The sequence below is a fragment of the Dufourea novaeangliae genome, unplaced genomic scaffold (genome assembly GCF_001272555.1).
Source record: "Dufourea novaeangliae isolate 0120121106 unplaced genomic scaffold, ASM127255v1 scaffold8, whole genome shotgun sequence".
In the NCBI taxonomy this organism is placed as follows: domain Eukaryota; kingdom Metazoa; phylum Arthropoda; class Insecta; order Hymenoptera; family Halictidae; genus Dufourea; species Dufourea novaeangliae.
Window position 1 is genome coordinate 798896 of NW_015373923.1, and position 27405 is coordinate 826300.

A 27405-nucleotide genomic window follows, 5' to 3' on the forward strand; every position below is an offset into this window, starting at 1 on the left:
AACTTCTGTAAAAAGACACAGTTGTTGAAATAGTCTCTTTTATATGATTCGTATAAGATTTCTATTGAATGTGGAGTTCAATCAACGAAAATGTCCATATGAAAATACTTGAAGTTCTGTAAAATATACGGTTAATCAAGATCCTACTATTAAGATTCATCTATCTATACAGTATGGTTTGAATATGGACAATCAATTGTTTCTTAGACCATGGAAAATATAAAGAATGCATTTACGCGTTAATTGGATTGTTTTCGAAAGAAAAAGGTAACAATGAAGTTGAATTGCTTCTTCCATTTACCCTTTTAAAGATTTCAAGATTGTTACCTTTTTATACGTTTATGTTGTGCGTTCCGAGATCAACTAAAGCAGCTAAAGATTAATTTAATGAGAATATAGAGTTCGATTATAAAATTTAAAAATAACCTTGAAATCTTCGTAATTCATATACTACAAATATTTCCGTTCACCGTTACCCTTTTCCTTTAAAACGAAACTAATTCTACATAAACAATATTCGTCTCTCTTCAATAGCCCAATGAACAATTGAGTGTATCTGTTCAAACTAAATACACTGTATAATTGTTTACTACGAAAATACAAAAGTATTTACAATTTAATAAATAAGTCACCACTTGGAGTATCCACGGGTCATAGGTCCTGTGTTTACAAATCACAGCGCCTCACGTGTCAAGTCGATTAAATCTTGATTTCTTTGAAATTTGAAACGCTGACTTCGCGAAAAATATTTACTTTTTCGTCACCCCATCAATTCGCATACATTACCCACTACTTTTCGCCTCCCATGTCTTTAAAATGATATAAAAGTCAGTTTCGATTCAACTTTTCCGGAGATAATTTGTAAAATGGTATCCTCCATGCGTTATTTTTTACAAGAATATTATAATTTTTCATATAAAATTGCTAGTTTCTCATGACACTACATTTTATATTTCATTAACTATATTTATCATGATTTCTTTCGTTCGTTTACTTTTAATAGCCTACCTCTCTAATAATACGAAACAACTTTATCGTTATGTCAAATTCGACACCTTAAAGAGGCGTATAATTAATTTGAAAATAATACCGTCGTTTGAACACAATAATCAGACTACCGTTCAGCGTTTCATTTTCCAAAGCAAGCTGTTCCGTTATCGACCCAACTCACGGCTCAAAGCAACGAAGTCCTCCCTCACACCACTCCACAGAGTAAGAAAAAAATCTTAAAGAGAAAAATCGCTCTTTACTTTGGTCTAAGAATCCCTGCGGTCCTCTTCCTCCTTCTTCGTTTCAACGCCTTCATCTTCTTGGTTCGCCACGACTGTTGCTTCTTCCGAAACTTCCATCTTTTCACTGGGGACCACTTCCTGTACTTCAGTTTTTTGTTCTTCCGCTTGCACAACAATCACCTCTTCCGTTGCAATCTGTTCTTTCTCGTCAGCTGTACCGGAATCCGGCTCCTGTTCCTTCGCGTCCTCCGTTTCCTCACCGGATGGACTCACGTTTGTCCACCTGGATTTACGTCCCTTGTTTCGACTCTCCCGCTCCATGTTCTGGTTGTTCGGATGTTTAACAGTAACACTACTACCACCACCTGCACCTTTCTTCTCTCTGGGATTGTCTCTTTGCGGATGGTTCTCAGAGTCAGCGGACCAAGAGCCGCCAGGTGGATGTTCTTGGTTTCTCCACGGAGCAGCCGTGTCTGGAGGAATAATAGATGGCGGACCCATAGGGCCGAAAGGCGGTCTCCCATGAGGACGAATGTCATCGAACGGAGGTCGGAAAAATGCGTCCGGCTCACGAGGATCAAACGGTGGACCGCGAGGACCAAATGGCCTCATAGCAGGGCGAAGAGGACGAGGTCCAAGGCCACGTGGATGGAACATCAATGGACCTGGAAAATGAACGATCATTAAAGTTTGTTTTAATTCACGCGATCGTGCCTAACCTTTATGGTATTCAAAACTTCTGAAACCCCCCCCCCCCATGGAGAATTAGGTATGAAATTAATTGTTTAAACGTGAAAATTTCAATTCCTATAATAAAATAATCTTTATGAATGAATCGACATTTGTCGAACAATTATCTAATCTCATTGAGTGTTTAAAGCTCAGAACGACATCCTCAGATACTGTGTATTATTCGAATAAAACTCTGCCCAACTCTGCATGCAGCCCAAAAGCTACCTTTTTTTTTCTAAACATGTATTTCAGTTAAGTTATACAATTTCACAGTACTGACGAACATTGTGAGCTCCCATGAATCACCGCCATAAAAATTTGTACAGAACCATGGACATAGTCAGATTATCAGTGGGGGGGGGGGCTCAATTTTGTCTAGCCCTCCCACTCCCCCCTCTAAATCCATTTTTAGAACCCCTGGCAAAAATCTTTTTTTTTTAGAGTAATGCAAAAGCCACTTTTTTGTTCCAAGCGGGATGGGCAAGGCCTCCTCCTGCCCACCCCCCGCCCCCCGGACTACGCCAATGTAGAGAAAGATATACTTGTGTCTTTGAATAAAAAGGCCTTTGAAGATAAAATGCAGAACCGTCACGGAATCAATGGTGTCATGTGTGAGAGTTTGAAGTTTAACACACGAATAATTACATCAATTAAATGCTTGTCAGAATGAAATATTATGAAATCATCAGGGTGCAAAGTTGCTGTCGAATCATAAAAATGAAAACAATTAATGGATAAATTGTAATTGTAAGAGATGATTAATTTTTATTAAAGAAAACTTATTCTTACCAGGGCCACGGGCTCCTAAAGGAGCTGGACGAGGTCCAAACCCGTCAGGGTGCCCCGGTCTAGGCCCTCTGGGTCCCATAATAGGCGGCATTCCAAACATAGGTTCAATTCCAAAGAATTCTCGCCTCCTCGGTTCGAAATCACCGCGATCGTGGTGTCCCCTTGGATCAAAACCGTCCTGATGCCGTGGATCGAAACCATCTCGTCTGATTTCAAAGTCGAATCGTTCGCGATCGTCGATCGGTCTTCTCCCTCGTCCTTCGGGCCTGTCAAATTCCTCTCTACGGCAAACCAGTACGTAATTAACGATTAATTCACTTGAATTCACTTAGACCGATTTCCTTAAAGTGAAATACTTTGAATCAAATTACGACACTAGAAACTCTTAAACACAAAGTTCCTTATTGGAAAAAATTGCGGTCAATATCCTCGACTAATTTCTTTTCAGGTAATTTCATCGTATACAAAAATAAAAACCTGTTTATTCGTCTGTTTAAGAAACCCACCGTTGTTCCCTAGGAGGTCCAAGTCTTCCGAATTCTTCTATTCTCTGTTGCCCATGTATCCTATTATCGAATTCCTCTTGGAACATGGCCCCCTGTATCCTCGGGGCATCCATAAATTCTTCATGTATCTGTGATCCTCTGGGACCCCTTCCGAAATTCTGCCTCTCCCGCGGCTGTTGGAAATCCCTAGGATCTTGAGGATTTCGGAAATCCGGTGGTCGAGCTGGGAAGTCAGCTCTTTCCTGGGGCAATCCGAATTTAGGTAGGTCCATCAGGGACGAGATAGGCTCGGCGCGTCCTCCTGTTCGAGAATCATCGAAATTTCTGTCGGATCTGTCCCGATCTGGCCGATTACGAGGCGGTGGTATTCGATCGCCTCGATCTTCTAAAGGAAGCGTGCCATCAGCTAATTGACGCAGACGATCGGCTAAGCTCGGTTTATTGCCGTCTTTCTTCGGAGTGGAATCGTTTTCCTAAAACCATGTATATCTCTCATTAACAAAAACAACACTAGGATACGTTATTACGATACAATATACTACATCAATAAACTAGTACCTGGAGACTTTGATTCTGTGGATTTCCTTCGCGATTCTCTCTGTTCTCCCTTTCCCTTCTGTCGTCCCTTTCTCTGTCTCTGATGTCCCTTCTTCGATCACGTCCTCGTTATCTATCTCTATGAGACAAATGCGTTTCTCGATCTCGTCGCTCTCTGTTCTCGCGTTCCCTGTCCCTGTCCTTGTAATCCCGATGAGGTTGCTATATTAAATGATATTTCTATAAAATTCGTTTCGATACATTTTGACGTACAAAAGGTATCTTTGGAATTGAACATAATAAGAAATAAAAGATCATACATTTATTTTCCCTAAAACAAATAATCACCTCCGATTGTTGATCGCAGTCTGTTCTTTCCTCGTTTTGCGAAAGCTGTTGATCGGATAAGTTGCCCTTATTCTTCGTCCCGTTCGAGCTTTGCGGCATTGCATCTTCCATTTCTACGTCCATGTCGTCTGCAGAATGCTGTTGAGGTAGTTGCATTTGTAAGGGAGCAGAAGGTCCCACGCCGTAAGGTTGGCGTAACATTGGCAAATTTGGCATTCCCGTTTCCGTTGTCGGCGGTGGGACTCCGATCGGAGGAACATTATGAGGCATACCTGAAAATATTAATAAATTCGCTCTTTATTACCTGTTTTCTTCCACCGTCGCTGATTCGATCGTAACGCAACGTTAATTTCAAATAAACCCGTACGTACCAGTGGAATTAGGTTTATCCGAGGGTGCAGCAGGCGCTGGCAGAGGGATCTGCGTTAATAAACTAACACCCACGCCAGCTCCAAACGGAGAATTCACCGACGACGTTAGCATAGTTTGCATCATTCCGGGAGGGCCTAACAGACTTTGCATATTTGGGGGCGGCACGCCTATTGGTACATTCGGCATTAAACTGTGTGCCATCGGTAATCCCATTGGTCCAAGCATACCTGAACGACAAAGAAAATATGTAAATTTTCATTCTCTATTAAGGGGTCATGCTCAGACAGAAATGTTCAAAAAATTAATTTTTCACTTTCTACATTTTCTTTAAGTACATCTCGAGAAGATTCTGTGCAAGTTTTACGGTAATCCAATTAAAAATGACAGAGTTACAGACGTTAAAATCGGTGATTAATATTTCTCAAAAACTACTATATCAATTTACATGAAATCTTTTGCGCCTTATTTCAAATCAGAAAAACTTGGCCATGAACGATGGATTTTTTTTCGTTCCATACTTTTCTCTTTAATTGACCAAAAACGAGTGATTTTTTGGTGAAAATTGCACTTTTTCAGGAAAGTGTCCGCCATCTTGTTTCTAATCAATATTTTGAAAACCCCCATGTTCAAGGACAAAATTGGTTCTTCCATTACATAAATCTTACTGAATTTTTAATTTCAGATGAACCGTTACGAAATTACAGTGATCACGGCAGACCACTTTTTGTGAAGAGACATCCGAGAGATCGCTCACCATTTATTTACTAATAAATATTTTTAAATAAAGAAATTCACTTATAATCTAGAAACTGCAATCTTTTAAACACAAACACATTTTTTGAAAAAGGTCTTATAGTTTTTGAGAACAAAAATTCCCAAAGAACACTCTTTTTCGGTCTCCTGACTGAGCATGACCCCTTAAAGATTAGAACGTTACAAAACAAAAACAATAAATTACGAGGAACTCCTGGCATTGTAAAAGCGGGCGGCATCATCTGTAACTGGGTATTCGGCGGTGGCAGAAGTGCAGCTGACGTGGGCGGTCTAATCGGCGGCGGTTGACTCGTATCAATTACTTGCTGCTGCTGCTGGCCCTGCTGCTGAGTCTGCTGCTGGGATTGTTGCTGCTGAGCACTAGTCGTTGGCTGCATCACGTTCACAATGCCGTCTGCTAGACTTGGCATCGAGGCCGCTGCAACCAAAGCTTGTTGCTGTAACTGCAATTGCTGCTGAAGCACGTCTGCATTTGTTCCGGAATGCTTTAGTTTACCTATGGATCGTATTAATCAAAACTTGAAATACATGAGCAAATTTACAAGATCATTCGTAAACGATTAATATAATTATACAGAATTTCTGTTTACCTTTCAAACTGGGCGGCAGAGTATCCTCATCGATCATCCCGCCTTCTTCCAGTAATTCTAGGTCCTGGTCAGTAACGTTAATCATCTTATTCCAGGGAATATAACTCACTCCCAATTCAACTTCCCAATAGTCTTTCCATTCTTTCCCCTTCACACCTTTTCCCGGTGCCCAAGCTAACTAAAATTCAAAGAGACACTTCTATTACTCTAAGAATGCATTTTCTCATATAGCGTTTAACTGTCGAGTCGACATTAAGTTATATAACTTACAGTGATCGCTTTCCCTTGCATTTTATGGTTCTTCAGCTTAGTGAGAGCTCTGTACGCATCCTGTCTCCTGTTCATGCATATAAAAGCACAACCCCTAGGTGAAATTAAATCTATACTGACGATATCGCCGAATTCTCCGAAAGTGTCTGAAAGTTCTTCTTGGTGCACCAATTTCGATAAATGTCCTACCCATAGAGTAGTACTGCAAACTGTAAAAATCCGAAACTTTGAATACAGGAACGGTGTTGCTCTCGATAAATAATTCTCCGCTGTTACCGTAGACATTATTGTCAGTAGACTGAGGATTTTATGCATTTAGAGCCAATAGGACTTTGCGTAATACAATAGAGAAAAAAATTTCCGTCAGGTGCAATATGTTTTCTACTTTATAAGATATTTCAGAGAAGAAAGAAATTCCTACTTTTGCTGTTGTTTTCAAAAATTACTTTTAAAAATGTCATTTTGCATAAAAATCAGCAGCCTAATTAACAGATATAAATACAGTTATAATGATACGAAAATTACCGCTTAATTTATCTCTCACAATCGGTGGCAACCCTCGTTTACGTCTTTCTCTTTCCTTTTCCCGTTCTTCTTCGGTCATTTTTTCGCGACTATCATCGCGTTTCCTATCGCGTCCTCTGTCCCTCGAACGAGACCTGCAATGCGATTTTTGATAGCGAATGATAAAACTTAAATATAATGCATGTAATTAATAAAATACTGAAAAGACAAAACATTAGTCAATTACCTTCTTCTTCTAGATCTGCTTCTCGATCGAGATTTTCTATCTCTGTCTCGATCTCGGTCTCTATCCCTATCCCTGTCTCTGTCTCTGTCCCTGTGCCGTGGTGATCTAGATCGACTGTGGTGCCTGTATCGATCCGGTGACCTACTCTGTGATCTTGTACTATCGCAATTTACAATTTCTACGCTGCTACTATCTCTTCTTGCACCATTTCTGTAATTAAGGAGTTATTGACAATTAATTTTAACGTCCAATCAAGTAACATAATTGAATTATAAGAAAAAAAAGTTACGATCAAACTCAACTCAATGAATTATGGTAAACTTAAAATTAAGCTTATATAAAATTAAGTTCGCTACAAATCAAAACGAAATTAAGATCTTCAACTTTATGAAAGAAATGTCCGAAAATTGTTTACCCAGAATAATCTTGTGTGTCTTGTCGTTCATCGAGAAGCGGGCTCTTTTGATTTTGATGTGTCTGTTGATTGATCTGTCTCATATTCGACAAAGGTTGAGAGACATAAGGAAGTGCCGGTGGATAACCAGGTGGTGGTTGGCTCAAATCTTGTATAACTCCGCCACCTACATTCGCTGCATATGTATTCTGTTGATTTGGTTTCAAAATATCCGACGGTTTTAATTCACATTCTGACGCAAATGGTAAATTCTAGAAAAGAACAAAAAATCAACTTTCCTCAGTACAAATGTAATAGTATAATAGATATAAAATTATACTTTTTTTTCATTAACAACATACAGGAACAGTCTGAGCTAAATGTTTATCAAACTCCTCCTCTTGTTGCTTCATTTGCTGTAACTTTCTCATCTTTTCCTCCATTTCATGTTGCGATGAAGAAGCATTCCCTTGCATTGTTTGTTGTAACGTTTGTAGCTGCCTCAAAACCTATTAAAAAATAGATTTATTTTGTGAAAACATTAAGAGAAAATTGTTTCAATATCTTCTGTAATACATAATACTTATTTACTATGTTTCCTTTGATATATACCTCTGGATTTGTAAGGAGGAGGCCAAGACTCTCCAAACTATTCCCTGTAGAAACATTGTGCGGACCAGCATTTGATGCTGCCGTTGTTGCTGGTGAATTCGCAACAACAACGTCATCGTCCTCTTCCTCGCCATAATCAAAATCTAAGAGCTTCTTGTCGAATTTCACGGAACTTTTTTGTTCATTTGTTGCTTCCTGTTTTTTTAGTAATAATTGTTGTAAATGTTGCAATTGATCGAGAAACGAAGCATCCATTTGCCCTGAATTCGTTTGACCCTGAAAAGAAGAAAAATTTGAATTGGCAATACAGTTTAAATAGACGCGAAGAAATATATTTAAAGACAAACCATACCAGGAGCTTATTGGCATTAACTATATTTGCTGTTTCCATTTTCGTTTGTGCAAGCCAAACAGGATCTATTGGCTTCGCAGAGGAAAATAACTTCTGATCCTTTACTGCATTCTTTGCAGCCAAGGGAGGCGTTTTCGCAGCAGTACCAGTATTGCTTGTATTATTTGTCGAAGAAGCGTTCAATGTGCCTACAAGATAATAACAAATTCAGTTTTTTTTTATGACACTCGCCAAGCATGAATTCATTCGAATTTTTCTAATATCGTAAACATCGTACAAAGTAACATTCGTTTACCATTTGCATTAACTGCTTGTTCCTTGTGTATTGGATGATTCGGATCCGCAAGATCAAAAAGAGGCTGTATAACCTCGGAAGGAAAGACTGCATTCTTCTGCCAAAGATTCAAAACTCTTATCACCTTGCTCTTGTCTTCCTGAGGACATTTCAGAAGATTCAAGAAGGTGGTTTGCATGTTCTTAGCAAAGCGCGGAGCAAAAACATCTTTCTCTACTCCAAATTGGTGCCTTGACTGACGTACAATCGAATCTATAACGTATAGTCCAGGCACTTTGTACTCTGGCTTACACTGTAACATACACATGATAATTAAATGGCTATTTCATCCATGAGAATGTAATGAGGTAGACTTCTGAATATATATATATATACCTTCTGAATAAATTTCTCAACACTTTGCACAACATGCTTATAAAATTTGATTGCCTTTATAGCACCCCTAGTTAAAGAGTTCATCTTGGCCTTAGAAATCGGCGGTTTGACGTCATACAGAGCTGAAAGCTGCAACAGGAGAAAGATATTAATTTCTTATCTAGATAACCTTTTTAATTCAACACTGAAATTAATCTCTTGCTGTATCTCATCAAAACAATGAACAACAATTTGAAGAATCGACAAAGAGCAGAAGAAAGAAAATAACAAGTATGTATAGCATAATTCCTTAGAACCGCTTGATTTTTATAAAAATCATACAATTTAGTCTTTAGACTTTACTCGTCATTACATTAGACTAACATAAACAAGGCAATTGTTGTTTCCAAATTTAACCACTCAATACATCGTGGTAAACAAACATTAGCATGTTAAGTGTGAAACCTTATCAACTTTTTCCTGTTATTACTCTACACCACCCGTTCCTTTTAATAAATCTCCCTTTTACTCTTCTTCCTAATCCCTCCCCTCTTCCCCCCCCCCTGTTATCATGTACCTTTGAACACACAGTACAGACATATTTGTTTCTTCCCACGGTCTTACAGACGCTGTACATTCTCAATTAATAACAATATCAATCGTGTGGTGTATCACAAAAACACTCTTAAATCACAATAAAGCTAGTCGCTCACTGATCTCCCTCTTTCCTGCGTGTAGAGACAGAGTTTCTCCGTCTCTCTTGCACAGGGGGGACTAGAAATCAAAGCATTCGTCGAGCACGGGAATCACTTGAATCCCTCGCGTCGCGATCACTCTCGGGGACGTCGAGGGGAACGTATATCTTGAAGGGTTGTGTCTCCCGATACGTGTTGCTTACGACTTCAAAAACCGAAGGATCGTAAAGGAAGGAGGAGAACCAAGAGAGAGAGAGAGAGAGAGAGAGAGAGAGAGAGAGAGAGAAGAAAAAAAGAACAAGAAAGAGGGAGAGTCGGCGGGCTAGAAGGAAGAATCAAGGGTAAGTGTGTGCTCACCTCCGCGTTAAACGCCTTAACCGCCTCCATTTCGACGAAGGCCCGAAGCACCAAGAGTCTGCTATGTTTCACAGGAATCCGTGATTCTCGGGGCGTTCAGTGTTTTCGCGATAAATCGCATGTCTTTGCTCAGAGCGCACTGTCTAGCTGGGCCATGCCACTCAAGATGGCGACGCTATTTCCCGAAAGGCATCGCGGGGCGGTGATGCGTGACGTCATACACCGCCGCGGTGCGCAATCGGTAACATGGCTCGGGCACTCCACGATAGTCCGAGCATACGTAAGTTTCTGAGACCCACCAAAGGAAGCGCTGATGTCCTTTGCGACACCCATGCACGTATTTATGTCGAGTCTCTGTGTCTTTGTTGGAAGTTGCTTAGCGACTGTTAGCGACGATCGTGGCGCGAGAAATGGTATTTCTACCATTGCGTGCAAACTCGGCTTCCGCTAAGGGAAAAAGCGGCGTAAAAAAAGTCTTCTACCACATGGTAAATTTATTCCAGGTAGTGAAGTAAATGTTACATCCAATGTTAATTTGGCATGAATTTCAATAATTCCTAATACCAAATTTTAGGAAGCCCTTCTTCTACGTCACTTTTTCCCCTAGCGGAAGCCGAGTTTGCTCATCGGTGTACGGAAACTTAATTTCTATCGGACCGTTTGAAGCACTTAGAAGTTAAAGTCGTCAGATTTGGAGTCCTTGGATTACTATTTATAGACAGTATAGTCGGTTCTATGGGGAAATAAATTTCCATCATTATCTACCTAGCCGACCAGTACGCAATTTGAACACATCACAATTTGCGCTTTAACACATCTTACTACACTAGGAGAATTAGCCATCTATACAGGATGTAACAAAAACGTTGCAGGTTTCTGAAATGAAATACTCGTGAGGCGATTTGAAACAAGTTTTTCCTTAGCAAAAATTTTATCTGAGGCTTTGTTAACGAGATATTAACGAAAAACCCCGTCCAATCAGAGCACGGGTATAATAAGTCTAAAGTTTAGATTGATCGAGATCTAACCGTACCCAACCGTACCTTCGACCCCTTAGACCGCTAGTGTGAATCTGGCTTTATGTATTGTGAAAAATATATTCCGTAATGGTTTGTTATAAAATGACAGAATAACATGTTGAAACTGTGATATAATAATTGCAAGTTAAATGTGTATAAAATTACAAGGATCATATATAACAATTTTTCTGATTTAACTTCCTGATGACATTTCATCAAATACAATTTATAATATTAAACTTCATTAATTGAAAGAGAATTATTTCAAAGCTGCAAGGCAGAGGTGCCAACTTTAATATTCAGTCTATTAATTATTTAACTATTAAGTTTAAACTTGTGTGCCTCTTACAATTTTATATATCATATTTATATTTGGTTATGTTATTATTTAAATCAGGATCAAAGTAATACCATAACATTGTAATTGCACTAATGAAAATAGAAATAAATTATTGAAATATAAAAGGTATTCAGTACTTATTAATCATTTTGTTACAGTGACTTGCAAGTTTCAAATTAATACTTTTGAAACAGATCAATAAACTTGAAGTTTTGCGTTGACTTTATTTGAACATTACTTTCATAGTAATAATTTTATCTCACAGGTTTGTAGAAATCAAAATCATTATTTAATAAAATAGATACTTAAATAAGATAATACTTTAAAATAAATACTAATAATTAAAATTCATTACTTAGAAATGATAAAATTACTGGAAGAAATTGATCTTGAAGATCACATCCTGATACTTCCATCAGTGGCAGTTGGAAATGTTGGACAATTATCTGTTGATCTATTGATCTTCAATTTAAATCTTCAGAAAATTGGATCAATGTGGAATTCAATGTTTCTTCCAATTAGTGGTAACGATCCTTACAATAAGGATTCCAGTTCTCTTTGTACTGCTGCTGATTTTTATTTTGGATCTATTAATAAGATAATTCTCCTACAATTACGATCACCTTACACTGGCAATTCAAGTGACTTTTTTGAGGAATTAACACAATTTATTCAAAGAAAGAAAATCTCCAAGGTACATTGTATTTTAATACATGTATGTTTATTTAATGAAATTTCTATACTGATAATAAAATTTATTTTCCAGATAATAATTTTAACCAGTAGTTATGATTATGAACAGTCCGATAAGTCAGATTCAAGCTTAAGGTATCTTACATCAGATGATTCATTATTAAACAATGAAAAACTTCTCGAATCTCTTCATTGGAAAAAGCACACAAGGAAAGGTATGATAGATCACACAGAAAACTGTTATATCCCTGGTGGAGGATTTGCAAATGGACTTTATGATTACCTCAGATCAGTGGAAATTCCATGTACAGTACTTTTCTGCTACTGTTCAGAAGGCGACAATATTTCTGATGCATTAATATTAGTTAAGGGCTTGAATCAGTGGTTAAATATAATACAAATAAATTCTGATCTCAGCATTAATGTTAAATATCCACCATCTTGGGAATACTTTTTTGGCAATCCTCCTGCATCTGAAATATATTAAGCTACTCATCTAATCATTTGTTATAATTGGACTGAGGATGTTTATATAAAATCAAACCTTTACAGATTAATTTATAAAAGTAGCGAGTAAATGGATCTTCAAAATAAAATGATAATATTATGAATCTTATTTTAAAGCTTTCATTTCAATGTCTTTTTCATATTTTTATATTCTATGAATGTACAAATGTGTTCCACTTACAATTAATAAAATTCTGATTGTATCAAAGTTAACTGTAAGTAAGGGTTCATACTGTACAGAAATTAGATCATATTGAAGAACACTTAAAATTAAGGACAGAATTGGTGATATACTTACTATTAAATAAAATTGAATTATTAAATTAAAAAATTGTATTTAAAATAAAATCTAAGCAACAATAAATCATAATGTAGTTATATTATTCTATTAATAATTCAATACATGATTTCATTTTTACAATAATTTATTTGAAAAATTAATTATATAAAGAGAATGTTCAAGCTAGAAGCTTGTATTTGGAAGAGAAAGCAGAATAAGTAACTAAGGCTGCTAAAAGAGCAGCAAGGAGTTCCGAATTAACCCATGGTCCAAGATAAACTCCTGGATTATTAAGCACTACTACAACCAAAGGTTTCACAGTGCTGGGGTCCTCCCCATTTCTAACAGCTTTACGTATAGCTGCGTATCTTTCTTCATCATACAAGTTTATTCTATAATCTCCGGAACGTGCTTTTTTCACATCTTCTGTCCAAGAAACCTATAAAATTCCATTTTACCATGTCAGAACTGAACTCTAACTTTTTTTACATGTTTATTTATTATAAAGTTCGTACCTGGTACTTGTTATCGGAGCTTAATCTAGCAGCAGGCAGTGATTTTCCTTCGACTTCTGCGTACAACGTGATACCTTTCACGCCGTTGCTACACTTGAGCACAAATTGTGTCGTGAATGCAACGTTTGTCAGAATAGTTGCGTCCTCCGTGACATATGCAGACGCGACAACCTCTGGTTTCTGGCAAGTTTCGCCAGAAATTGCGGAAATTGCACAAACTAATAAAATACAAGCAACTTCGAGACGATTCATCTTATTTGTGGGTGTCACTTTTAATTGATAAATAGTGTAATAAGCTCAAAAATAAATTATATCGTCGATTCTTGACCTGCAGAATTCTACGACCGGTACGTTAAACCATGTTAGGTTAAGTGCAGTGAATGATTACAACTACAAATGAATCATGGCGACCTCTCTGCTAAGATCGCGTGGACTACGTGGTTACACGTGTTAAGTAGTTGGAAACAATGGTACCAACTCTTTGCATCAAACATTAAATTTCTTTTTCTATTTGAAATATATTTTTAAGTAGATAATTTATAATATCAAATACACCCATACCTCGCTTTACGGCCTAGATACGTTCCGGAAAATTTGGCCGTAAAGCGAAAAGCCGTATAACGAATCAATTATTTTGATACACACCCATACAAATTCAACTGGATCTGTTCCAATTTTTTATAAAATAATATGGTTTTTAATTCATAAAGCATTTTATTCTTTTTATTTCCTATGAAAATGCATTTTTTTGGCCGTATAACGAAACATTGCGGGCTGTAAATCGAAAAAGTGCCATAATTAAAAAAGGCCGTTATAGCAAAATGCCGTATAAAGAGCGGCCGTATAGCGAGGTATAGGTGTATAAAGTATTAGCTCAGAAGTTATTACATGATTTCCTTTTAAATTTCTTCAAAATCAAATCTTTATTGTAACAACAATATTATTTAATCTTCAATAAAACATATCTAGGAATTTAGAAGATTGTTTTTTTTTAAGAGTTATTGTTCCCAACATTATATAAAAACGTGATAACATGGTATAATGAACATAAACAAAGAAAGTAAATTTCTAACAATAGTATTGCAAAAATAGAATTTGTCTTAACAAAATATGTTATATAATATTTACTGATTAAATTCAATCATACAATTAGAATGTTAATAAAGAGACCTAAGACTTGTTTAAATACATTGGTTAAAAAAATATGTTTTATTTATCACAATATTACAAACAGTTATTATTAATTAATATAAATTAATAGCATATACGATCACTATAGATTAGAGAGAGTATTTGGTATTCTAATACTTAAAATATTTGTACACAGATAGAGAGTCTAGGCAACAACTTAGTAACTGCATATTTCTCATCCTCTTACACAAACTGTCTAAAGGTGTATTTACTCTGTTTTTACTATTAACATGTAAATAACATACTACATTCCAGATAATGTTGTCTCAGAATGATGCTATAGTACACTGATTTTTTGGTTCATTGAAAATTTTATCAAATATACTTTAAATATATAAATATATATAAAATCTTCGTTAGATTTATAAATAATCAAAGTTGTTGTGGTATAGAATTTTTATATCTTTAGATAATTGATATAAATTGTACAAACTATTTATTAGCTATATTAAATAAATATTAAAACTTATCACTTCATTGCAACAATTTACATGTGACATTGCAATCCTATATACTTTTATACAGTTCCTATAAGTTGAATAAAATAAAAATTTCACAGTATAAACAAAGACTAATATAATCTAATCATTCCATTCAAAATTCTATCAAATTTACTTCTTTCGTTACTGTGTTTATTGTTGTTGATGTTACAACTGAAGTTGTAAAGGAACGTACATGAGATCTGAAAGTTGACACAGGCCCCCATGCTTCATCTCTAATAATGCCCTGATTCCTTGGGTACATGAGCAAGGGATCTTTTCCTGTTTTTTTGCATAATTTTTCTTGGAGTACTATTAGACGTGACCTCCAATACTCATAACTGGCTTGCTTCAATGCATTCACCCACTGTTCTACCTGAGATTCTGAACGACCGCTCAATACATGCCTTTTATCGTGTTCATCTCGAAATGCTATACTAAATGCAAATACTCCTTCAGTGGCACTGTCAACATTAATACTATAATTTTCTAAAACAATCACTCCAGCTGGCTGCCTTTTATCAATTTGTCCTAATTCGTTGATATTAAAATAAAATAGTAAATTACATCTTAACTTAAACCATCTCTCTTTAAATCCTAGAAAAGATTTAACGATTTTAGGTTAATGAGACATGAAATTAACTCGAAAGAGTTTGGCCGATTATTCACTAAACTAACCTGACTTGTGCGCTCGTTTGTGATTTAAACGGCCTTCGAGATCAGCAGGGCCGCTACTTGCCTCTGCGAGTTCTTTTTCATTGAATTTCATAATGATAGAAAATTATTTACACTGCAAGCATTTCTACGTAACACGAGTGTTATCGCACGGTCATAATATGTATATAATTCATATTGTTGATTGTATCCAGCACATTCCTTCAAAAGTTTTGCCGCAATCCTGAAAACTCACTGCCAATTGTCAACCGCGGAATCGAACATTATGTACTTCATTTTTCGTTTCTCGCTTTTCACTAGCTTCAATGACCTCTCTTTATTTTAATTATGAGGTATTTTTAACCACCATTTCTGGTATGTTATCATCGAAGATCGAACATTCCGATAAGGCGGACACCCGAGCGTAACTGATCAACAACAAAGTTTGCAAAATACAAGAGTGAAATTTTGAAAGAGCGCGTTTTACTCTGACAGGGTGCGAAACATGTACAACATTCATTGCACCTTCCAGCAATTCATTATATTTACTTACATTTGTAATGGCTAATAAGGATTGTTTTACTATGCGCATAAAAGCTTTATTTCCTAAAGATTTTCTGAATTAAGTTTATGTTAATTTTGTTTCGAATAAACGAATTACTTGAATTTTGTAAAAATAACACAAATGGTGCGTAAGTGAAATTGGTCAACCTGCAAGATGGATATGCATTTGATTTCATACTGTTCGAAAGCGAAGGGCTGCAAGTATATAGATAAGTAATGCAAGTGTCAACTGGACAAATTATCTGTCAAATTTTACTGGCATTGTAGGATATTTGTTTATTAATGGTTATGATTCTCGTTGTCTACCTATTATTCATGAATTTATTTGAAAAATAATCACATGGTAGATTTGCGTACACTAGCGGCAATCATCTTGTAGTGACGATTCACAATTATTTATAATATAATTAAGTGATGGGATCGCTAACAAGTCGACAGAATGCTGGCGTAGAAGAAGTTGATATCGTTTCGAATCATGCATACAAATATCCTCCTCGTTCGGGTTTGTATGAATTTAGTGATGTTATTTAGTGTTGGGCATCAAAGTTTCAAAAATTTGTCTCAAATATTAAAACATAATAATAAATTAGTTTTTATTTCAATTAGCACTTGAATATTATAATCATGTATCATTTGTTGGAATTTATATTTTATTTAACAAATTGTGTTCATTAGGAAACTACTTTGGTAGTCACTTCATTATGGGTGGTGAAAGATTTGATACATCTCAACCAGAAGCATATCTTTTTGGAGAAAATGCTGATTTGAATTTTCTCGGAAGTCGACCCACACCTGTAAGATAAATATTATTTCAATTGTCAGATTATGTGAAAGATATCTAAAGAAAAGATTTAACAATACCATCTTTATTTCCAGTTTCCATACCCTCCACCACAAGCGAATGATCCTACTAAAACATTGAAAAGTTTAGTCAATATAAGAAGAGAATCATTGAGATTGATTCGTAATGTTGATCAGACCTCTGCTTCACCACAGTGTCATAGTGTAAAAAATTACAGCGATGGTGATATTGATAAAAAGCCAAATCGTTACAACATTGAATTCACGTTTGATTGCGATGTAAGGTGTGCAATTACAATATATTATTTTTGCACAGAAGAGGTCTCAACGAAGGGAGTTGCGTATGTAACAGATATATTAATAGAATAACATCATAAAGAATCTTTCCATGAGCTATTATTTGTGTATAATACAACATGTAAATTTATCTACAGTTATATGCCAAGGGATCCTTCGATGAATTCCGAAACATATTATTATAAGAAAGGTGCAAATCAATTATTTTCACAAACTTCGCATGTGTTCGATCCAACAGCATACAATGAAGAGGATTTGTTGTACAATCCTGATAGAGAAGTATGTATTTTTAAAATACCTCTATACTATATTTTCATGCCCCTCTAATTACTTTTTAGTAATAATTACAATTACTTACAGATAATACCAATAGCTATCCATTGTGTGGCAGAAGAAGGTTCAGATGAACCAAAACAGTCCCATACAACAATTGCAGTTGTTGAAAAACATTCTGACGGAACCTATGTATTAAAGGCACTTAAGCAGAAGCTTTACGTTGATGGTCTTTGTTATTTACTTCAAGAAATATATGGTATCGAGAATAAAAATGCTGAAAATGCGAAGGTATATTGTACAAATTCATTTTTATACCGAACATTATGTTTAATTGTAATTGTTTAATTATTATTAATTTATGTTCCAGCAACAAGGTAGTGACGAAGATACGGACGATAATGGATCAGAATGTGTGATTTGCATGTGCGATGTGCGGGACACTTTAATTTTACCGTGTAGACATCTGTGTTTATGCAATGGTTGTGCAGATTCTCTTCGATACCAAGCTAACAATTGTCCAATATGCCGTGCTCCTTTTAGAGCTCTTCTTCAGATCAAAGCACTTCAAAAGGCAACAGGAGCTATCATATCAAATCCTCCTCTACCAGAAGTCAGTATTTATATATATAAATAACTATCAATAGGTCTGCAAGAACTCGAGAATATTGGGTTGGGTTGAGAATTTCGCAGAATTCCGAAAGTATCGCGCTACACAAAAATATCGGGATTTCTACGATATCGGGTTCTTGCACACTTACACTTATTTTTATAAATCGCATCGTGTAATTTTAATAAATTTAGCAGTGTTTAACTAAAAAATATTAAACATTTAGGGAAGCTGTGAAAATATTCCATCTGCGTATGAAGCTGTATCGTTGATAGAAGCTTTGAATGGTCCGTTCATTCCAAGAACTGCTGCTCTTGCTCCAGAATCACCGGACACACCTGACACCGACACGACCAGCGCAATTCAAGCAGCAGAAGCATTAAATAGGTAGAATACTTTACGAACGATTTATCTTGCTTGACGGTTCAAGTGCATTGTATTAAGCATTTTATTTAATAGATCTGTCGAACGTACACCAGTGTCAAAACATGCGTCTTCGAAAGAAACAGATACATCTGCTAGGTCAAGTGGTACTGCATGTCCTACCCCAGAATTTCGAATGTCAGTTTTATTGGCTAGAGACGAACACTCGGGATCACAGAAAGACCTTCACAGTCGTTCTCCAGCGATGAGGATGAAAACTTCCGGGCACATACGTGAAAAGTCTTCCTTAAAATCGCGGGATACTCTTAGACTTGTTAATGAAAAGCAACCTGTTTCCCATTATGAGGTAATACGTTAATTTCAGTCAGTTCAATTCGTTTCCGGAATGTTCAACGTTTTAAACAAAATATTTATGGTATAAATTTTTACTATGGTTGAGTAAATCGGTAATTTACAGGGTCAAGGGCAAGATGAAGATAGCGAAGCAGAAAAGCTATCTCCTTTATTGAATGCAGCTACCAGTACGGAAACGCTTGATACTCACAATCGTAGAATATGTGACGTAGATATCGACGACGAAATTCAGAATACAGAAAACGAAAATGATACTGATGTTACATGTCATTCTCATTAAAACCAAAATATCGAATATGTAAAAACATTTCATTGAAATATCAATTTCAACATGTATATTTAATTCAATTGCCGTTTGTAATATAAAATTGCTTATATCTCCGTAAAATTATTTTAAATTGTAAATATGTAATACGTTGATACTTATAAATTGGATAAGATCTGAACTTATTTTTCTCTTGTTCACCGTAAACAAATAAAAGTTAATATTTATTACGTTATTCATAAAACTTTCTCTTTTTATAGTGACCACTGACATTATCTCATTCCACCTGTTTAAAACTTTTCAAATATTGAGATTTTAAATAATTTTAAAAGATTTCAAATATTAAAAATTTATCCTCACCACCGTCTGCTGTTACAATAGAGGAGTAATAGAGACGAAATTCTGAGCTTCTTTGTCTGTACGAAGGAGACGCGTGAGAGTACAGTGAACTGTAAGAACTAAACGAAAATACTTGTACTCTATGACGATATAATTTTAGAGATTAATTGAAAGTGGTACAGTGTAAAGGTGAAAAGACTGTGAAATAAAATCAGTAACACATACACGTTTGTTTAGAATTTCTTTAATGAAATTGGAGTCCAAAAGATTTTTTTTTGCTTAATTATCAGCAAGAATCTTTCTGAATTTCTTCCACTCTTCAAGAGGACCATGTTCAGGCAGATACTTGACATTGCAACCGTCTGGAGCAAGGCGGCCAGCCGTTTTCAAGTCTTCATATTCAGCACGGTCATATTTTGTAAATCCCCATTTCTTTGAGACATAAATTTTCTGACGGCCAGGGAACTTGAACTTTGCACGACGCAATGCCTCGATAACAGCAGCCTTATGACGATCTGATGAACGTACACTCATTATAGGTTGTCCAATGTGTACCCTAGCTACAGTGCCCTGTGGCTTACCAAAAGCTCCTCTCATTCCAGTTTGGAGCCTTAGAATCAGTAAAAAGAATTGTACCAAAATCAGTTACAATACTAGCATAACAGATATGTCATGTGCTAATTTATTTTTAAATTATTGTATACTATTTCAGAATATTTATCGTAAGTGTTTTAATACTATATACACACCTATCAGCTCCAGCACACGATAACATTTTATTGATGCGAATAACATGGAATGGGTGAAGTCTCATACGAATATGGAACTGATCTTTTCCAGCATTTTTCACCATGTATTTGTTTGCACAAATACGTCCTGCTTCAAGGGCTTCGGAACTGAGCTGTTCATACTCGTCTGACACTAAGTGCACGCATAATGGAAAGTCTTCTACGGAAGCTTTCTTTTTTCCAAGATCAAAGATACGAATCTTTGGGTCGGGTACACCACGACAAAATCTTGATTTTGGGTAAGGTTTGTTCTTACAATACCGATAACTACAATAAAAAACAAAAAAACGATTCATGTTAGACACAATTATGACTAATGTAAAGATATCACATGATCATTTCTAACCTATTATCTACTTAAAAAAAATATTTAAAAATCAATAAATGCAGCAATGAAAACATCAAAAACAATAAATACAGCAACAACGAAAACTGTATAAATTTAGTTTTTAAGTTTTATTAATACTTCACTAAAATCTATAATATAAATATTTTATTACATACCATCTAGCTGGTCGGCGCCCCATATTGGCTGTCAATAATAAACGAAAAATATTAAATAAATGATAAGAGAAGACTTATTAAGGTTGATCTCTTAATATAATATGATAGAAAATTGACGGATGCTTAATATATTTTCAGATATTTTTGGATTATAATGGATAAACGAAAACACTACCTTGTGGGTCCTAACGATGTTAATAAGGAAGAAGCTAGGGTCATGAACTTAGGCACGAGTTACGGTTATGAATTGGTGTAAGTAAAAAGTTACTAGTTAAGGATAATTCACAATTAACGACAATTTCAAGATATTATGAGAGTGCTTAGACTGCTCAGGGATATAGTTATTTAGAAAAATGGATATTTGTCAAAGAGTATGGATACAAACCCTATAGGGATACAATTGTATCCCTACTCTTTGTATTTGTATTATTGGAGAATTTTTAGAAAAAGAGACGTTATCTAAAAACTTGCATCTAAATATATGCATTCGTACAATATTATAAAATTTTAGAAAAAGTAATCGAAAATGAAGAATGACATTTTTTATAGTATGTAATACAATTACTGTTTTCAAAACAGGTGATCTTGAAAATTCAGTAATGAGACACAAAAAAAAGTATGGGCCTTTAATAATGTATCACCGTGTAGGTACAATTTAAACAGGTGTGTTAAACGTCACAATGGAGTCAGTGGAATTACCAGAAGAAGTTCCTTTACGTGCGCAATTTACGGTTGATGATTTAGATATTGAAATATTACCACTTATATATGAAATAATTCGAAGGTTTGTGCATTTATTAAGTTGACGATTAGAATGCCCGTTTTAATTAAATATGTATCTGTGGTACTACATAACCTATATATAACTGGGGTAGTACATAACCTATACCAGTGTACGTTTATATTGCTTCGGTTATTTTAATAATAAAGTTTTTCTTATGCATAAATTGTGTACGTTTTTAATTCCACGAATGATATTAATTACGCTTTCATACGTGTTATTTTATGTAATATCATTTCCTGTTAATTCACTGGAACGATAATATTATGTTTAATTATAACAGATAATGAAACAGATGTACTAATAAAGATTAAGAGTACAACGGTGGTTTGAACTTGTAAATTACATTACATTACTAATTGCATTTCTTTCATCTCTCGTTAATTATGATTTTAATACAGGCGAATAAATAGAATATTTTAAGTAGATTCTTTAACAAGATAATCATAGATCATATTATGATGAAGAATCATATTATGCAATAAGCATTTGTTATATATATGTGCAATTTATTTTTAGTGTTGAAAAAGACCCACATGATACCACACAGAAGGCCAAAGAATCTCAGGATACAAGTCATAAGATATTAGAGCTTCAGAAAAAATTAGATTCTGCAAGAGCACAGGTGAGGTATTCTAATATATTGAATACACAAAATAAATGTACAAGTAATCTAATAATGTATAATACAAAATTTAACGAAAGTTAAATAATAAATTTATCATGTAAAATTAGTTTGAACACACATATAAGTCCATATGTGTATCTTTTAAACATAATAGTCCTACATAGTAGAGTATAAAACACAACATTAACTTTTACCGGGCATCATTTGTTTAATACATTATTCGTACTTCCCAGATTAAAAGGTTGCCAGGAATAGAATACAGCAAAGAAGAACAATTGCAGAAGCTAGAAACTCTTCGCAAACAGCTCAGGCTTAAACGGGAGCTTTTATTAAAATATCGTAATATGTGCACATTTGAAGTTCCAAAAGTATAGACATCTGCTTCATTCCTGGTAAACGGAAAAAATCACATCAACATGCGTTTCTTTCGTTCTTTATTTATATACTTCATGAATAATGAACGGTTAATCAATAGACTGGCAGAATCGAAGCCAGTGAGGAAAGCTGCACAGTGTGTTGTATATTTTTTATCTAAAACAGGCACATTGCATAGCATGCCTCGTGTTTCAAGTCCTCATGAATTTGTTCAAGAATTGAGAAAAATCGCTCAAACATTCAAAAAGGACTTACAAAAAATAAAAGACGATATTAAGAAAAATTCACCAAACTAGCTCTAATAAAAATGTTGTTACAATGTTTGAGAAAAATAGTTGTTTATTGTACAAAAACTAATTTGTAATTATAACGGTCCAAATGGAAAACAGTAAAACAATATTCAATGTTTTGAACAATTAGACAGATTAATGTAAAAATTTGAATTTCAGTTTTGCCCTAATTAAATATGAAAACATCATTCGTTAAGAAAGTTTTTATTCTTTTATAGTTTAAATACACTGTAGATATAATACGTATAATATGTGTATTAAAACATACGAGTTTATACTGTATACTTCTGAAGCAAGTTATAAATGTATATCGTATCTAAAAAAAATGAGTAATCCTCTTCTGAATTTAACGTAAAATAAATGAACAATACTACAAAGAAAGAACGTCTGAATATATCTGTTATATTTCATAAAACACTAGTAAATGTCTAGCAAGTGGTCGACAAATGTTTTCAAAGGAAAGAAATATTTACACTTTTCGCACAGATTATATTTACTCAATATTATTTCAAGATACATATATGTTTATAAAAATAAAACACTTCATGAGTAACAACGTACACTTCTACATACGTTTTAGAAACACTTTTTTTTTTCAATTTTAATAATTTAGTCAAGATGTGAAAGACAATTTGTACTCTAATAGGGTTGAAAGCACGATGTCCGTTATAAGCAATAAATTCAGGGGTTCTTTCTATATTGTAGAACAGAGATATTATGTCCGAAGGATACAAGTGACCCCTTAATCCAGTAAAATTTCTGTCATTATAAAGTATAGTTTTTTTACATACTTTAATATAAATACTTATCAACATAATACACGTATTTATACAAACAAGATGCTTTAACATTCTTGGCGCTACGTAAACCGAGGGTGTTGCTCGAAAACATTCATAAACTTTCATCCAAATTTTAATCCTTGGTTTAGACACAATTAAAAAAAAATACTGAAATGAAACTAAAATACAAAATTCTCATTATTATTTTCCGAGAATTTTAAAGCAACTCGTATCTGCAGAGTGTGTATATATATTATGTACATGTATATGAATTTTGTACATAAACGACCTTTACACTTTTGTAGGAGGATTTTGTTCTGATAGAGGTTGAATAATACTGTTCGCAGTATTATGAGATCGTCCTCCTCTCCTCCCTCTACTTTTTTTATTCTGGCTCACGCCAGACTTGTGCAACAGATTCTCTTGTTTCGATGCCTGTTCTTCGAACGAAGAACTTGTTTCTGTTCCATCCAATGACTAGTACAATAAAGTAAAATTTATATATTTACCGCTACGGAAATATAAACGTCCTTTTTCTCCCAATTTAAGCGTGTTAACAACGTACTTGCATCACGGACGAAGAGCCCTGGCGACCTTGAGACTTATTCGGTTTATTAGATCTGCTCATCTGCATGGCAATAGTGTTCGAATATGGAATAAGTTTTAAAACGTTGCCCACAGCTTTAGTACGTCCCTCTCTAAACACCATTCGTTGCCCCGGCTTTATATATTCGGGATGTTTTATAAATCTGAAGCGTACCAAAGCTTTATCACCAGTTCTTAAACAATCCTGTGACATAGAGATTATGGACGCCGTTTGTCTTATGCTGCCGCAATGCACTGAAAACAACTTTATACAGTTACAAATATCAATGCGTGTCCAAAGTAAATGTTTGAAACGAAGGAAAAACGTACCCATCGCTTGATAACACGAACTGATTGTTGTCGGATGATGCAACACGAGAATTTCTCCTTCGAATTCCCAGCAAGCCTGCGGATTCAACGCTGGTGCCACCATCACCATACCCTTGCGTATCTGCGATCTCTTAATTTTTTTTAACGCGAAACTTGCAGTCTGACCGCCTCTCACTTCGCGAACAGGCATTCTCTTTCTATGGATACTCTTTACGGTAATTGGAATGAAACGACCTAGAGGATCAGGTCCCAATAATAAAGTGTCATTTAATCTTATGACACCTTTCAAAGTTGTTCCAGAAACCACAGTACCGACACCCTAAACAGAGTATAAAATGAAAATTGTCTTAATATAAAATAGTAAATGTTTTCTTTTTAATAATAAAATTTACTAGTATGCAAATGAATACCTACCGGTACTGAATATGTATCATCTATTTGAAATTCTGCTGGTTCATCGTCGTGACTAGTTATTCTTGCAGTCAATAGATTTAGAAACATTTTCAGAAGATTCAAGTTTTCCCCCGATACATTCGACACTTGAAAAATAGGGCACAACCTATACACAAATACATCGACAGTTGAAGTGACTTGAATATCATAAATAAAATGATGTACATGCGAAAGCTCACCGTTCGGATACAAAATTAGTAGCGCTAACGACGACATCGTCAGACGTTTTTACGGTAACTGGTACTTTTCTGCAGCCTGGAGACTTTAAAATTCTTATCAACAATCTTAAATTTTCTTGTAATATGTTCGGCGGACACATATCAATTTTCGTAACTACGACGAATACTGGCACCGATAAAGCTAAAGCTAACCCCAAATGTTCCTTTGTCATTCCAACAATGCCAGCGTTTGCTCCGACCATTAGCATGCCTTAAACATATTCGTGTATAAGAGTTGTGGATATGAACATGTTTGCGTAAAACAATTACTAAATAGCCTTACCAAAGTCTGGTGCATGCCCAGTCATTCCAAAAACAGTTGTTTTTAAGTATCTTTCGTGACCAGCGAGATCAATAAATGTAATAACTTTCGAAGATTTTTCGCATATTTTCACCCAATCCAAAGATCCATGTTCTGGTTTATTTACAACATTGCCTGAGTATAAGATTCGATATGTGTATACGATTTTATAAAGATTTCTATAATGTATAATATTAGACAAAACATGAGTATCGTACCGACACTATCAAACCCAAGTATATCATTTCCAACTGAACTAGTACGACCTGTTTCAGCCTCGTGCTTATGACGAAATAATTTCTGACGGGCCAGACCTCTGCCATTATCGAGTTCTCCATGTGTGAGTACACCCAATAGTGTTGATTTTCCAGCATCTACGTTACCAACAACAGCCACCCTATGATTAAACTCTGTTAAATTCATTCTTTTTACGTTTAGCTTACAGATAAACACGATAGTTGGTCTCTTAAGATTTTGATGAAATGTGGAGGGATGAATACAATAAGACGAACGAAATATTTCACATAATGGTATCATTCCATTTTTAGATTCATTCCTTCAAACTTCATGAAGGCTCATTGCAGGACCAACCATTGGGCCTCCTTGTTACACTATTTAAAAAAAAATAGACACCTAATCTCTAAGAAATCCTGTCTGTCTAAACGCCTTCGTACTAGGTACTGTCCTACAAGGCCTTGATCTACTTTACTTTGACGTAGAAGCACACAGTCTGCCTCTAATGTTGCTGCAAGAGATTGCAAAGTGGCAACAGATGCTTCATACTCATCCTCTTTCAAACCATCCTCTGAGCCATCTAAAGTGATACTTAAATTATAACTACATTTATCGATAGATCCAAATCTCTGAACATTTTTAGAAGTTATATACAAACCTTCACCTATACCAATGTCAAAAATTGTTTCACTGCCTCCATCTTGAATTCTCTCTTTCAAGCGTCTAAGTAACAGTTCATACTGATCTTCTGATGGACTTACTAAAACACCCTACAATCAATTACAGATTGATGTTATTACAAAATAATGGATATTTTTATTAAAATTAATATAAATTTGAAAAGTATACCTTTCCCCTTATACTAGAATAATCTACATTAGATATGGATGCATGATCTTTCTCATGCAATTGCTTTATAGTTGGTGTCGTAACAGTTCCACTACCTGCCATAATTTATGTTTATATGTACTTCAATGGTTCAACAAATTTCTTTTATCGATCACACAACTATTTGTATATTCTTAAACAGTTTGTAGACACATTAATGTCTTGAACATCTTCCAGTATTTAAATCCAAATCTTCGTCTATAGATCAATTGTATTAGCATATGCATAACTGTCATATGATGAGTTTTATATCAATATAAATTATTTTATCAAGAGTCTGTGCATTGCAAATATTTTACACACATTTTTTACAGTGACTCTGAAATAAAGCCAAGAGAACTATTTCAAAATTCGTAAATATAGAAAAATGTTTTATCGATGCATAAATAAAACTGTCAACTTCCGGAATCTATTTCTAAAATTCACTGTATACGTACGTATAAGGCGTTCACAGCAACAAGAAATTTTAGGAATAAATGTTTGATCGGAGCAATAAGACTTAATATAAATCTTAATTTAAATAAAATAAAGTATCATCGTTTTTACTTTGAGGAACTAACTTTCTTTTAACGCAACAAAATATTTATGTTCATGACACACAGAATTTCGAGTTCTTCCTTATCTTTAGGGAAATATGTTGCTAACATACTGCAAAGCCAAGTTGTCATATATATAAACTTCGAATACAAGAATAAACGGACAATATGAAAGTTAATAGTTCCGTTT

General features: G+C 35.0%; 8 protein-coding genes across 8 annotated transcripts; 3 read left to right on the top strand and 5 right to left on the bottom strand.

Moving 5' to 3' along the window:
* Nucleotides 1–1063: 1063 nt before the first annotated feature.
* LOC107194667 (splicing factor, arginine/serine-rich 15) lies at nucleotides 1064–10108 on the bottom strand. The gene is given in 18 exon segments (XM_015584318.1): nucleotides 1064–1897; nucleotides 2754–3034; nucleotides 3260–3732; nucleotides 3818–4018; nucleotides 4145–4416; nucleotides 4516–4743; nucleotides 5475–5786; nucleotides 5881–6058; nucleotides 6151–6359; nucleotides 6676–6809; nucleotides 6902–7111; nucleotides 7317–7567; nucleotides 7658–7804; nucleotides 7908–8183; nucleotides 8260–8447; nucleotides 8555–8846; nucleotides 8930–9058; nucleotides 9961–10108. Coding segments are annotated over 18 exon segments (4452 nt in total). The 5' UTR covers nucleotides 9991–10108; the 3' UTR covers nucleotides 1064–1256.
* Nucleotides 10109–11680: 1572 nt separating this feature from the next.
* On the top strand, nucleotides 11681–12499 carry LOC107194922 (proteasome assembly chaperone 2). Its single transcript, XM_015584634.1, has 2 exons — nucleotides 11681–12013; nucleotides 12086–12499. Exons 1-2 carry the CDS (start codon nucleotides 11681–11683, stop codon nucleotides 12497–12499), a joined length of 747 nt encoding a protein of 248 aa, XP_015440120.1.
* A 436-nt stretch (nucleotides 12500–12935) lies between these two features.
* On the bottom strand, nucleotides 12936–13734 carry LOC107194842 (translocon-associated protein subunit delta). Its single transcript, XM_015584548.1, has 2 exons — nucleotides 13315–13734; nucleotides 12936–13238 (listed from the first exon to the last, which is right to left on the bottom strand). The coding sequence occupies exons 1-2, from the start codon at nucleotides 13564–13566 to the stop codon at nucleotides 12978–12980; spliced, it is 513 nt and encodes a 170-aa protein (XP_015440034.1). The 5' UTR covers nucleotides 13567–13734; the 3' UTR covers nucleotides 12936–12977.
* A 1365-nt stretch (nucleotides 13735–15099) lies between these two features.
* On the bottom strand, nucleotides 15100–16060 carry LOC107194918 (pleckstrin homology domain-containing family J member 1-like). The gene is made up of 2 exons (XM_015584631.1): nucleotides 15663–16060; nucleotides 15100–15581 (listed from the first exon to the last, which is right to left on the bottom strand). The coding sequence occupies exons 1-2, from the start codon at nucleotides 15751–15753 to the stop codon at nucleotides 15100–15102; spliced, it is 573 nt and encodes a 190-aa protein (XP_015440117.1). The 5' UTR covers nucleotides 15754–16060.
* Nucleotides 16061–16616: 556 nt separating this feature from the next.
* LOC107194861 (probable E3 ubiquitin-protein ligase MGRN1) lies at nucleotides 16617–19201 on the top strand. Its single transcript, XM_015584566.1, has 9 exons — nucleotides 16617–16704; nucleotides 16878–16996; nucleotides 17079–17344; nucleotides 17438–17579; nucleotides 17661–17864; nucleotides 17944–18186; nucleotides 18410–18570; nucleotides 18643–18913; nucleotides 19025–19201. The coding sequence occupies exons 1-9, from the start codon at nucleotides 16617–16619 to the stop codon at nucleotides 19199–19201; spliced, it is 1671 nt and encodes a 556-aa protein (XP_015440052.1).
* Nucleotides 19202–19753: 552 nt separating this feature from the next.
* Nucleotides 19754–21045, bottom strand: LOC107194730 (60S ribosomal protein L10). Its single transcript, XM_015584403.1, has 4 exons — nucleotides 20993–21045; nucleotides 20818–20845; nucleotides 20275–20580; nucleotides 19754–20135 (listed from the first exon to the last, which is right to left on the bottom strand). The coding sequence occupies exons 2-4, from the start codon at nucleotides 20838–20840 to the stop codon at nucleotides 19805–19807; spliced, it is 660 nt and encodes a 219-aa protein (XP_015439889.1). The 5' UTR covers nucleotides 20841–20845; nucleotides 20993–21045; the 3' UTR covers nucleotides 19754–19804.
* A 445-nt stretch (nucleotides 21046–21490) lies between these two features.
* On the top strand, nucleotides 21491–22630 carry LOC107194915 (mediator of RNA polymerase II transcription subunit 9). The gene is made up of 3 exons (XM_015584628.1): nucleotides 21491–21601; nucleotides 22118–22223; nucleotides 22460–22630. Exons 1-3 carry the CDS (start codon nucleotides 21498–21500, stop codon nucleotides 22598–22600), a joined length of 351 nt encoding a protein of 116 aa, XP_015440114.1. The 5' UTR covers nucleotides 21491–21497; the 3' UTR covers nucleotides 22601–22630.
* Nucleotides 22631–23543: 913 nt separating this feature from the next.
* LOC107194685 (GTP-binding protein 1) lies at nucleotides 23544–26848 on the bottom strand. The gene is made up of 10 exons (XM_015584345.1): nucleotides 26641–26848; nucleotides 26450–26561; nucleotides 26191–26371; nucleotides 25776–25954; nucleotides 25540–25692; nucleotides 25218–25467; nucleotides 25000–25144; nucleotides 24586–24904; nucleotides 24236–24510; nucleotides 23544–24147 (listed from the first exon to the last, which is right to left on the bottom strand). Exons 1-10 carry the CDS (start codon nucleotides 26740–26742, stop codon nucleotides 23962–23964), a joined length of 1902 nt encoding a protein of 633 aa, XP_015439831.1. The 5' UTR covers nucleotides 26743–26848; the 3' UTR covers nucleotides 23544–23961.
* Nucleotides 26849–27405: the final 557 nt, after the last annotated feature.